Consider the following 11727-nt stretch of genomic DNA (forward strand, 5'->3'; position numbering starts at 1 on the left):
CCTGCCTGCCCTACGCCATCGCCTACCCACAAAACTTCCTGCCTGTGATTGACAGCTACAGCGTCAGCTGGTAAGACACGTGATCATTCAGTAATGTGGTGTGCTGTGATGTTTTTGACTGATGTTTGTGCTGCAGCAGCGGTCTGCTGTGTTTCTGTGCCGTGGCTCTGGCTCTGTATGAGCTGCAGTACCGGCCGCTGGGCGTCAGGCTGGACAGCGGGGACCTCTGCAGGCAGTCGCTGGAAGTGCGGCGCGTCTTCAAAGAATGTAGCAAACAGTGAGACACTTCCTTCAGACTACTACCTCTAATAACACAACATTATTACACGGGCATTTATGCCAACCCCTGATATATATATATATATATATATATTTATATATATATATACATATATATATATATATATATATATATATATTTCATTTTAATTTGGGTTTAAGTAAAAAGTGAAAAAGAGGATGTTGCACTGATCTGTGCGATTTAAAAAAATTAACTTAAAATAGAAATGTATTCTTATACTTTTAATTTTATACTTTATTAAAAAGGAAAAACAATTATAAAAATAAAAATACAACAGAATGTGTACTTTTATTATTATTTAATATTTATTTTTATATTTTTTAGTTTAATTTTGGTGTTGAAGTAAGTTGAAGTAATTTTGTTGTTTTTATTAGCTTTGTTTAATATTTCTATTTAGCCTCAAAACTTATTTCTGTTAGTTGCCAAGGCAACATTTCATTTAGGTTTATGTTTTTCATCTAATCCTTATATTTTATTTCATTTCAGCTTCATTTCAATAACAGAAAATTATATTTAATAGGTTTAGTTTCAGTTTTTCCAGGGTTATTATCGTTAACTAAAATGAAAACCATAGAAACATTTTTATTACATAAACTTTCAGCTATATATAAATACTTTTTTCAGCTAGTTGCAAAGGCAACTTTTGTAGTTCTCATTTAGTTTGTTGAAACACTAAAATTACTAAAAGTAAATTAAATAAAGCTATAAATTAAAACTTAATAAAAACAATACAGACATACTTTAAAAAAACAAAATTACAAAAACTCAAACTAAAATGAAAATGAAAATAGAAAATATGAAAATAAAACCTATTTTAAATCAGACCTATAATATTATATCAATACTAAAATCATACTAAAATAGTGTAAAAGTGTTCAACTTCAGCATGCGATCACTCAAATCTATTTTATTCTGTGTTTGTCTGCAGGTTCTCAGTTCCTCAGTTTGAGTCTCTCATCATCGTCGGCACAAACAGTATTTCAGAACAGAGTCTCGCTGAACTCAACAAGAAAGTAAGAGCTCTTCACATCAGATACATTAAACACAGCAATCAAGACGTGCATCACCTGTTTGTCTGTGTCAGGATAATGAGATTGACGTGGTTGGAGTGGGGACTCATCTGGTCACATGCACACGTCAGCCCTCTCTGGGGTGTGTATATAAGGTATATAAGGTTTCCCAGCATTAAAATTCACACATAGTGCTTTAATTAATGCATGCTGATGGTTGTATTACTCACTCACTGTAGCTGATAGAGGTCAGAGGTCGTCCCCGAATGAAGATGAGTGAAGATCCAGAGAAAAGCACACTGCCGGGACGCAAGTCTGTCTATAGGCTTCTGGACACAGATGGTCCGTATTTACCTGTTTATAACCCTTTTATTCATTTCTTTCTGCTTTTCTCATTATTTGTAATAAAAATTCAACCTTATAGCAAATATTCACAATATTTTTTGTGATAATGCTACATAAAATTAACCAACAGTGTGAATATTGTGATGATTTCAATGTGCATTTTATTTTGTTTCTTAAAAAAGCATTTCAGATTAAATATATAAATATTTACATAAATATATATACTTTATATATATATATATATAAAAAGTATATATATATATACTGTATATTTATAGATTTGTTCAGCCTTTTTACAATATTCTACAATATTGTATGTATTATAAAAAGGCTGAAAAAGATCAATATTTATCCATCTCATTTTCTAGTTATATTGTCTTAAAATATTACTTTAATTTTATATATAAACACACAAACACAGAGCGCGAGTATTGCGAAAAAGGCAGAAATATATCAATATTTCAAGACAATATAGACTATTTCTAGATGATAGATAGATAGATAGATAGATAGAATATTATAAAATATTGCAAAAAAGCTTATTTTTCTTATCTAGCCAAAGTAATGGGGAAGCATCAGGGGATATGAGGAAATTTTAAAAGTATGGAAATGAATATAATTATAAAAAGTCACATTAAAGGCATTGACATCTATAGTAAACAGTATTTTTTCAGCTATATTCCTCAGCCCTATTTTAGACATGCTAAAACTATTATGCATTTCGTTAGACTTTTAAGTGTGAAAAAATAGAGCTTAGTGCACCTTTCACAGGATCCACGTTTGGCAGCACCATGAGCTGAACTGAGTTCATATGAACGTCTGTTTGGCAGGTCATCCGCAGATGGATCTGATCTGTCTGTCAGAAGAAGCAGCTCCTAAAGCGGGCGTCTCCCTGACCTGCTTCCCTCTAAGACTGAACGAGACGCTTCAGACGGTCACACCGGCTCAAGTAACCAGTCTGCGTTTGGATGTCTTCACCTGTGGACAGGTAAACACTGCCAATATCAGCCATTGGACAAGTAATGAAATGTAAGGAAATGTCCTCACTCTGCAGGCCATCCGAGATGTAGATGAGTTTGTTTCTTCATCAGATTTGGAGAAATGTAGCATTGCATCAGTGTCTCAGCAATGGATGCTCTGCAGTGAATGGGTGCCGTCAGAATGAGAGTCCAAACAGCTGATAAAAACATCACAATAATCCACAGCACTCCAGTCCATCAGTTAACATCTGGAGAAGACAAAAGCTGAAAGAAATCCATCATTAAGACATTTTAACATTAAACCGTTGCTTTTGGCTAAAATATGAGTCCATAAAATATGAGTCCATAATAAAGACGTTAACTGATGGACTGGAGTGGTGTGGATTACTTGTGATGTTTTTATCAGCTGTTTGGACTCTCATTCTGACGGCACCCATTCACTGCAGAGCATCCATTGCTGAGACACTGATGCAATGCTGCATTTCTCCAAACCTGATGAAGAAACAAACTCATCCTAATCTTGGATGATCTGAGGATGAGTAAATATTAATCAAATTTTCAATTTTGGGTGAACTATTTCTTTAAATTGAACAGAAAAATTTATATTTCATTGCCTTTTCGTACAGAATCTAATTGAGATTTGTGTTGATTGCGTGCACAGATCACATTCCCCCTAAACAGTGCGTCAGAGAGTCGAGAGCATGCACAGATTTCTCTGCAAACGCTGCATCCGCATCACAAGAGACTACAAGAGCCGCACGATTACACCGTGAGTTCATGATATCAGTAACTGGAATACATGACATCTGCAGACTGAAAGTGTGTTTCTTAACATTGTCTTAAAGGTGGCTTTATCAGAGCGGCTGCACTCCCTGGTGTCTGATATCACAAAAGGAAACAGTAAAGGCAGCAACTTCCTGCTGTTGAACTGAAGCCGAGCCGAAACACGGAGCACAGACCAAAGTCAGAAGCATTACATCTAAAGGAAAAGATGCATTAAAATCCCCTTTTCCCTTTAAAAAAATGTCCTAATAACAAATTCAGCAATGCTGCTTGTTGTGGTCCAATAGCATTAACAAGTTATTTTGAATATGGCATTGGTTCATCTTATGATTAACTAATAAAATAAGTGATGACGTAATGAAAATGATTATTTACTGTTTGTTTTACAACATCATAAAACTTTTATGTACAAAAGTGATTCATGAATGTGTTTTGTCCTATAATCCTAATTGTAATGTGATCTACCTTAAAGTATTTTTTTTTTATATTTAAAATATAAAAATAAAACAATTAGTAAAAGAAAATAAAAGTATTTTTTTAATATTTAAAATATAAAAATAAAACAATTAGTAAAAGGAAATAAAAAAAATCTAGTATGCTTCGTTTTAGTAAATAATAGTATGCTTAGTATTTTAGTAAATAAATAAGTAAATAAATAGTAAATTTTTAGTATATCAATTTGCATAGTAAATCTAATTTAATTAAAAAAGGTAACAGGCTATGTTTGTTGTTCATATGAGTGTTATTATTAAAAAAAATTTATTTTAATTTTGTTGTGGGTTTTAGTATTTTAAATGTCTATATAGTTAGGCCTATGTATAGTTATGTAACTGAAATAAAATAAAATGTAAAAAATAAATAAATCTTATTTTACTTCTAGTGACAAATGGTATTTATGGTTTTTAGATTTAGTTAGCTACAAAAAAAACGATCATATCGTAATGTGTGAATATTTAAAGTTTTATATCGAGTTCGGGTTTTTAAACGGGTGAATGTGTAACTACGGGTGCTTTGAAAGATTTTAAAAACAATTCAATGAATGTTCAGATAAACACAATCGCTGTCTTTATTGTTTACTCGCTGATGCCTCCGTGTTGTCAGGGGCAACAGTTATTTTTCCGCTCCAATTCGCCTTTATTCCCATCACCGTCACCTCATTGGACGGTTCCCCCGTCAGTCCGTTGTTTTTCTCGAGCTGTGATTGGCTACCGCATGTGTCAGTCAGAAACAACGCGATTCTATTGGCTGAATCCCAAGGACGCAATGCGAGAGATCAGCTGTGGCTCGTGCGCGTACAGGCAACAAGTGGATTTACTGATTTTGAGTGAATTAGATTATTTAAAGATCACATTATGGAGAGAAATAAATGCGTTTAGACACATATATAGTTAAACCCGTGTCCCGCGAGTATTAAATAAGTGTAAAATAACCGTTAGTTCGTGTTCGGATAGCAGCGTTTAACGGATTTACGGTTACGTTTGCGCAGTTTGATAACATGCGAGCGCTATTGTGAGTGCAGGTGTTATTACAGGTGTGTAGGACAGAAAAGTACAGTAATAAAGGTGAGTTTATGATGTGTGACTCTGGATCAGATGAGGATATAACGGCTGAGGACGGAGGGTCGACAGAGTCAGTCCGCAAGGTAACGTTAGGTGGACTTTCAGAGTTCTGGCTCCATGAACATTACTTAATATGTCATAATATGTTAATTTATTACTTATTGCTTAGCATTAAAACCAGCAACGCAATAAGAAATAACAGGTTGAGGCACTTACCCAAAAGTACCATGGTATTACCTATTGTACCATAGTAACGGATTCAATATATTCACAAACTATGGTATTTACATGGTATTGTTAAGTATTAAAATAATAACATGGTAATAGCATGTCTTTAGATGACATTCTTTGAAGTCCTTGCAATGAAATTAAGTAAAAATAGTAGCACTTTACAATAAACATTAGTTAACATAAACAATACTTGCACAGAATTTATTTATTTATTAATGGTAAGTTCAACATTTACTAGCACATTACCAAAATCGAACTTATCTGCTAACATTAGATAATGGACTGAACATTTTTATTAACTAACATAAAGGTTCATAAATGCTGTAAAATATGTTGTATATGTTCATGTTAGTTAATGGACTAACCAATGTCAACAAACGAGACCTTATTGTAAAGTGTTGCCATAAAAAAAAAAATATATATATAATTTATTATTTTGTATTTTATGTAGATTATATACATGTATTTTATTTGTTTTGTGTGTATATACACACATTAAATGTTTTATTATTTTTGTATTTATATATATATATATATTGATAAGTATGAAGCATAGAGAACAGAACAGAAGTGCAATGGTTATATTCAAATGCTGAGAGAGGCAGTGAGATTAAATTCAAAATATGCAAATTTCAGGTGATGAGACATGACCGGTGTGTGTGTTTTAGGGATGTGACCCTCTCGTCTCAACCCAGCGCAGCAAACTGCAGCAGCGGAGAGCTAAACTCAACCAGCAGATCAACCGAGAGCTTCGTCTGCGGAGCGGAGCTGAAAACCTTTACAGGTATCACTATATCTGCTAATACTGAGGTGCATGTTTTTCATAATAACACACACTATGCCCAACACCCTGCCTGACCCAGAACTAACAGGAAGTGACCCGCGACACGCCTCTCTGTTGATGTTGTGTTCTGTGTTGTGATGTGTGTTTATTTAGCGGTGGGTGGTATGACCAAAATCTTCCATTACAGTATGAGTTGCATGATAAATTGCAAACGTTTCACCAGATATACTGCAATATAAATGGTGTAGCATAACAGCTACCAGTTGACATACTGTATTTATACTTTTGCACAATACATAATGTTAAAGTGACATGTGGATCGTGTTTTTTTTTTTCCAGGGCCAGCGGTAATCAGAAGGTGAAGGAGACTGTTGCATTAGAACTGAGTTTTGTGAACTCGAATCTTCAGCTTCTCAAAGAAGAACTAGAGGAACTGAACAGCAGTATGAACGTCTACCAGACTGAGAGGTTGGTTACACTTGCACTTTCTGGATCTGCACCTAACTCTCTGTATTCAAACGTTGTTTACTTGGTTACCTGATAAGTTTCTGGATAACTTGGCAGTGAACTTGAAATACCTGCTGCAGTAGTCAGCCTTCCAGCAAGCAGCTTTGAGAAGTTTGGTATCACACTTTGATAAGAACTGGGTAAACTTGCTTGAAGTGCAGATAAAAAAAAATCATCACAGGTTTATCCTGAAACAAGTAATGAAATCATGTTAGATGAATGAAATTCTTTATTTTATGGCACTTTTCCACTGCATGGTACGGCACGGTACGGCTCGGTACGGTTCACTTTTGGGGGGTTTTCCACTGGGTACAGTACCTGGTACCTTGTACTTTTTTTAGTACCACCTCGGTTGAGGTTCCAAGTGAACCGTACCGTTACCAAAACGTGACGTGTAAACTCTGCTGATCACGGATTGGCCGGAGAGAATCGTCACTACCTGCGTCACTGAACTTGCAACACAAACACAACAGAACTGCTAGATTTCTTTCGGATGTGACGTTAAACCGAGGTCCTGACTCTCTGTGGTTATTAAAAATCCCATGGCACTTCTCGTAAAGAGTAGGGGTGTAACCCCGGTGTCCTGGCCAAAACTGCCCCCCCTGGCCTTTGTCAATCATGGCCTCCTAATAATCCCCATCCACTTGATTGGCTCTATGACTCTCTCTCCTCTCCACCCGTAGCTGGGTGTGTGGTGAGCGCACTGGCGCCATTGTCCTGTGGCTGCCATCGCATCATCCAAGTGGATGCTGCACACTGGTGGTGGTTGAGGAGAGACCCCCCCACATGATTGTAAGGCGCTTTGGGTGTACAACAATACACAATAAAGCACTATATAAAAATGCATCATTCATTCATTCATTCATTTAAATCAGCACAGCCAGCAAGAGATCAAACGCAACTGTTTTGAACGAGCGCACCTTTTTTTAACAACCAAAAAGTGGTTGTTTCGTGTTCTGTTGTGGAAGTACAGTCATTCCTCTCGTTGATAGCAGAGGAGCGGATCCAGCAAGAGCTTGATGGGGCGACGCGGAATTAAAAAGTTTTTCAGGAGTCGCGAGTATAGGCAGCAACATGTGAATAATCCCGCCCACTCTAAAGCGATACTAAACTGCAGTGGAAACGCAAACCGAGCCGTGCCGTACTGAGCCGTGCCGAGCCGAGTCGTACCACGCAGTGGAAAAGTGCCATTAGATTAGCATTTCTCAAATCAGTACAACAGGTTTGAAGCATGCAAAACACATTTGTAGTTTTGTTTAAAGAAATAGTTGAACCAAAAATTTTAATTTGTTGAACATTTCCTCACCCTCAGGTCAGCCAAGATTAGGATGAGTTTGTTTGTTCCTCAGATTTGGAGAAATGTAGCATTGCATCACTTGCTCACCAATCGATCCTCTGCAGTGAATGGGTGCCGTCAGAATGAGAGTCCAAACAGCTGATAAACACATCACAATAATCCACAAGTTAAAATGCCTTGATGGATTTGTTGTTGTTCAAACACGAAGCTTTTCGAAGAAAGACATTAACTGATGGACTGGAGTGGTGTGGATTACTTGTGGATTATTGTGATGTTTTTATCAGCTGTTTGAACTCTCATTCTGACGGCACCCATTCACTGCAGAGCATCAATTGCTGAGACACTGATGCAATGCTACATTTCTCCAAATCTGATGAAGAAACAAACTCATCTACATCTTGGATTATGCAATTCTAGAATAATCAACAGTCATCAAGTTTTAAGTGTGCAGAACATGGATTGTGTAGTTTATTTCTTTACGTGCAGTATGTAAAATATATAATTCAAACATTCACAAACGGATCATCTTTTTGTCGCAGTGAGACAGTCAGTGTTCCCATGATTCCACTGGGGTTGAAAGAGACTAAAGAGATTGACATGACAGTCCCTCTTCAGGTGAGATCAACGCAGAATGCATGTCAACTCATTCAGTGTTTAAATCTGTCTAGAAACATTTTTTCTCTGCCGTCTCATCAGGATTTCATCAGTGAACATTACAGTGAGGATGCATCTCTGTACCTGAATGAGATCCGGGATTTTATGGAACTAAGACAGGTCAGTTCAAGTCAACATGCAATGCTGATCGCAACACAAATGACTTCTTAAACATGCACTAAAGAATAATTAAAAATAAGACCAGAAACATGTATTAAAGCTACACATCCATTTTCCAAACCATGTCCTCACTCTTTTATGTAGGTTTATCAAAGTGCATTTGGCTAAAGTAGCTCTGACTGCAAGTAGCTTGAAGCTGTTGTTACAACAAACAAGAAAAATCAACTATCGATCGTTCAAACTGACAATCATGAGGGAATCATCAGTGCTAGTTTACATTTACTGCTAGAGGGCCGATACTTACATAGTGTATCTTTAAGAAAGTAACTACAGTAAATTTTAATTTCATCTCATTCTAAAAAACAAATAAGTGACTACACTGCCCTACATCATATTTGCTGAATGAAATCCAATACTTGTTTCTTACTAATTTTGGGTGCTGATTCCAAAATGTTTTACTGTTTTGCTCACCTTCTCAAAAGATAATATGCATTTCATAGCATTTTTGCTTTTGACAACCATGTGTAAGGTGAAGAAGTCTTGTATTATCCCTTAATCAGTCTGAATCTGAGCCAGATTACAACTAGCTATTCGTTTAATTCTCAGCCTATTTTCATATGTATGAATGATTCTGAAGACATTATGCATGAATTCCATTCCTTTGCAGATTTCAAGTTAAATGATACATTTTAAATATATCTTTTTGTCTTTAAAATTTTTGACCTTTGACTGCTTTTGCTATTTTGATAAGTGCATTAAAAGTGATACATGCAGTATATACACTAGCGGTCAAAAGTGTGGGATCAGTAAGACTTGTAATGTTTTTTAAAGAAGTCTCTTCTGCTCATCAAGGCTGCATTTATTTGATAAAAAATACAGAAAAAAACAGTAATCTTGCAAAGTGTTATTACAATATAAAATAATGGTTTCTATTTTAATATCCTTTAAAATATAATTTATTTCTGTGATGCAAAGCTGAATTTCCATCATCATTACTCCAGTATAAAGTGTCACATGATCTTCAGAAATCATTCTAATATGCTGATTTATTATTAGAATTATCAACAGCTGTGCTGACAAATGTTTTTTTGGAAACTGCGATACTTTTTTTTCAGGATTCTTTGATGAATAAAAAGTTAAAGAGAACAGCATTTATTCAAAATAGAAATCTTTTCTAACAATATAAATCTTTGCTATCACTTCTAAACAATTTAACACATGCTTGCTGAATAAAAGTTTGAATTTCTTAAAAAAAATAAAGAATAAAAATTTACCGACCCCAAACTTTTGAACGGTAGAGTATATTGTTAGAAAAGATTTCTATTTGAAATAAATGCTCTTCTTTTTAACTTTTTATTCATCAAAGAATCCTGAAAAAAAGTATCACAGGTTCCAAAAAAATATGAAGCAGCAACAGTTTCAACACTGATAATAAATCAGCATATTATACTGATTTCTGAAGATCATGTGACACTGAAGACTGGAGTAATGATGCTGAAAATACAGCTGCGCATCACAGAAATAAATTATATTTTAAAGGATATTAAAATAGAAAAATTTTATTTTACATCATAATAATATTTCACAATATTACATTTTTACTGTATTTTTGATCAAATAAATGCAGCCTTGATGAGCAGAAGAGACTCCTGTAAAAAAACATTAAAAATCGCTCTGATCCCAAACTTTTGACCGGTAGTGTATATTATTTGAAGAATGTTCTTTCTTATTTTGTGGAAAAATGGAAAAGTTTTATTTATATTTTTGAACTCAGCGTCACCAAATTAGATAATATTAGGCCTTTTTTGCAAATCAGCAGAATTGTTAGTCAAGATGCAGGGCTGTGTTATGAGAAACACAAGTCAAACCGTTATTTTTGAGCTGAAAATGATTTCTTCAGTCCTCACCTGTCTCTGTAGGCCATGCGAACTCCCAGCAGGAACGAGGCGGGACAGGAGCTGCTGAAGGAATATTATAACCAGCTCTATTTCCTGGATCAGCGCTTCTTTTCACCGCACAGAAGTCTGGGAATTCACTTTCACTGGTGAGACACACGGCTGCACACAAACACATGAATGATCAGAGGTCAGAGATAGGCCTGTCACGATAACAACTTTTTGTTGTGCGATATATAGACAGAGCTTCTGATCACGTCTCTCATCACAGGTACGACTCACTGACCGGCGTGCCTTCAGTCCAGAGAGCGCTGGCGTTCGAGAAAGGGAGTGTTTTGTTCAACATCGGAGCACTTTATACTCAAATCGGAGCCAGACAAGATCGCTCGACACTGACTGGCATTCAGAACGCTATCGATGCTTTCCAGAGAGCAGCAGGTACTGAATCATCTGGATCTGTCTGTTTTTCTGGGTCATTCACAGGAAACGCTGTCACAGTATGTTACAGCTATATTCATGTGCTTATCATTTTAAAAAATGTCAGTAAATTCTGATAGTATCACTCTATTAATATTAACAAAACATTTGACGCTCTTTCAAACATGTTTCGGCTCAACAAAAAAATGATAATTATGGCCTTTAACTACAAATATGTGACCCTGGACCACAAAACCAGTCAATTTTTTTAAATTGAGATTTACACAGCATCTGAATGCTGAATAAATAAGCTTTCCATTGATGTATGGTTTGTTAGGATAGGACAATATTTGTCTGAGATACAACTATTTGAAAATCTGGAATCTGAGGGTGCAAAAAAATCTAAATATTGAGAAAATCATCTTTAAAGTTGTCCAAATGAAGTTCTTAGCAAAACATATTACTAATCAAAAATTAAGTTCTGATATATTTACGGTAGGAAATTTACAAAATATCTTCATGGAACATGATCTTTACTTAATATCCTAATGATTTTTGGCATAAAAGAAAAATCAGTAATTTTGACCCATACAGTGTATTGTTGGCTATTGTTACAAATATTTTTCAGGTTACTTTGATGAATAGAAAGTACAAAAGAACAGCATTTATTTGAAATAGAAATCATTAGCAACATTACTTTACTTTTGGTCAGCCTTTGCTGAATAAAAGTATAAATGTTTATTAAATACATTTAAAAAAAAAAATTTTTATTAAAAAATATATATTTTAACATTTATTTTATTTTATTAATTTATTTTATTTTATTATTCATTTATTTTATTTT

General features: G+C 35.0%; 2 protein-coding genes across 2 annotated transcripts in view; both read left to right on the forward strand.

Moving 5' to 3' along the window:
• The window catches only part of naprt (nicotinate phosphoribosyltransferase), a 33491-nt gene extending 29838 nt beyond the window's left edge, over positions 1 to 3653 (forward strand). The window contains 6 exon segments of the mRNA XM_016506872.1: positions 1230 to 1314; positions 1386 to 1466; positions 1551 to 1653; positions 2487 to 2644; positions 3298 to 3405; positions 3482 to 3653. Of these exon segments, the coding sequence (XP_016362358.1) occupies positions 1230 to 1314; positions 1386 to 1466; positions 1551 to 1653; positions 2487 to 2644; positions 3298 to 3405; positions 3482 to 3568 (622 nt within the window). The 3' untranslated portion in view covers positions 3569 to 3653.
• Positions 3654 to 4678: 1025 nt separating this feature from the next.
• The window catches only part of rhpn1 (rhophilin, Rho GTPase binding protein 1), a 38229-nt gene continuing 31180 nt past the window's right edge, over positions 4679 to 11727 (forward strand). The window contains exons 1-7 of the mRNA XM_016506859.1: positions 4679 to 5061; positions 5878 to 5993; positions 6333 to 6461; positions 8337 to 8412; positions 8494 to 8571; positions 10491 to 10615; positions 10738 to 10904. Coding sequence (XP_016362345.1) covers positions 4990 to 5061; positions 5878 to 5993; positions 6333 to 6461; positions 8337 to 8412; positions 8494 to 8571; positions 10491 to 10615; positions 10738 to 10904 — 763 coding nt within the window. The 5' untranslated portion in view covers positions 4679 to 4989. The remainder of the gene's footprint in view (positions 5062 to 5877; positions 5994 to 6332; positions 6462 to 8336; positions 8413 to 8493; positions 8572 to 10490; positions 10616 to 10737; positions 10905 to 11727) is intronic.

This window comes from Sinocyclocheilus anshuiensis, unplaced genomic scaffold (assembly GCF_001515605.1).
Source record: "Sinocyclocheilus anshuiensis isolate Anshui unplaced genomic scaffold, SAMN03320099.WGS_v1.1 scaffold534, whole genome shotgun sequence".
Classification (NCBI taxonomy): Eukaryota; Metazoa; Chordata; class Actinopteri; order Cypriniformes; family Cyprinidae; genus Sinocyclocheilus; species Sinocyclocheilus anshuiensis.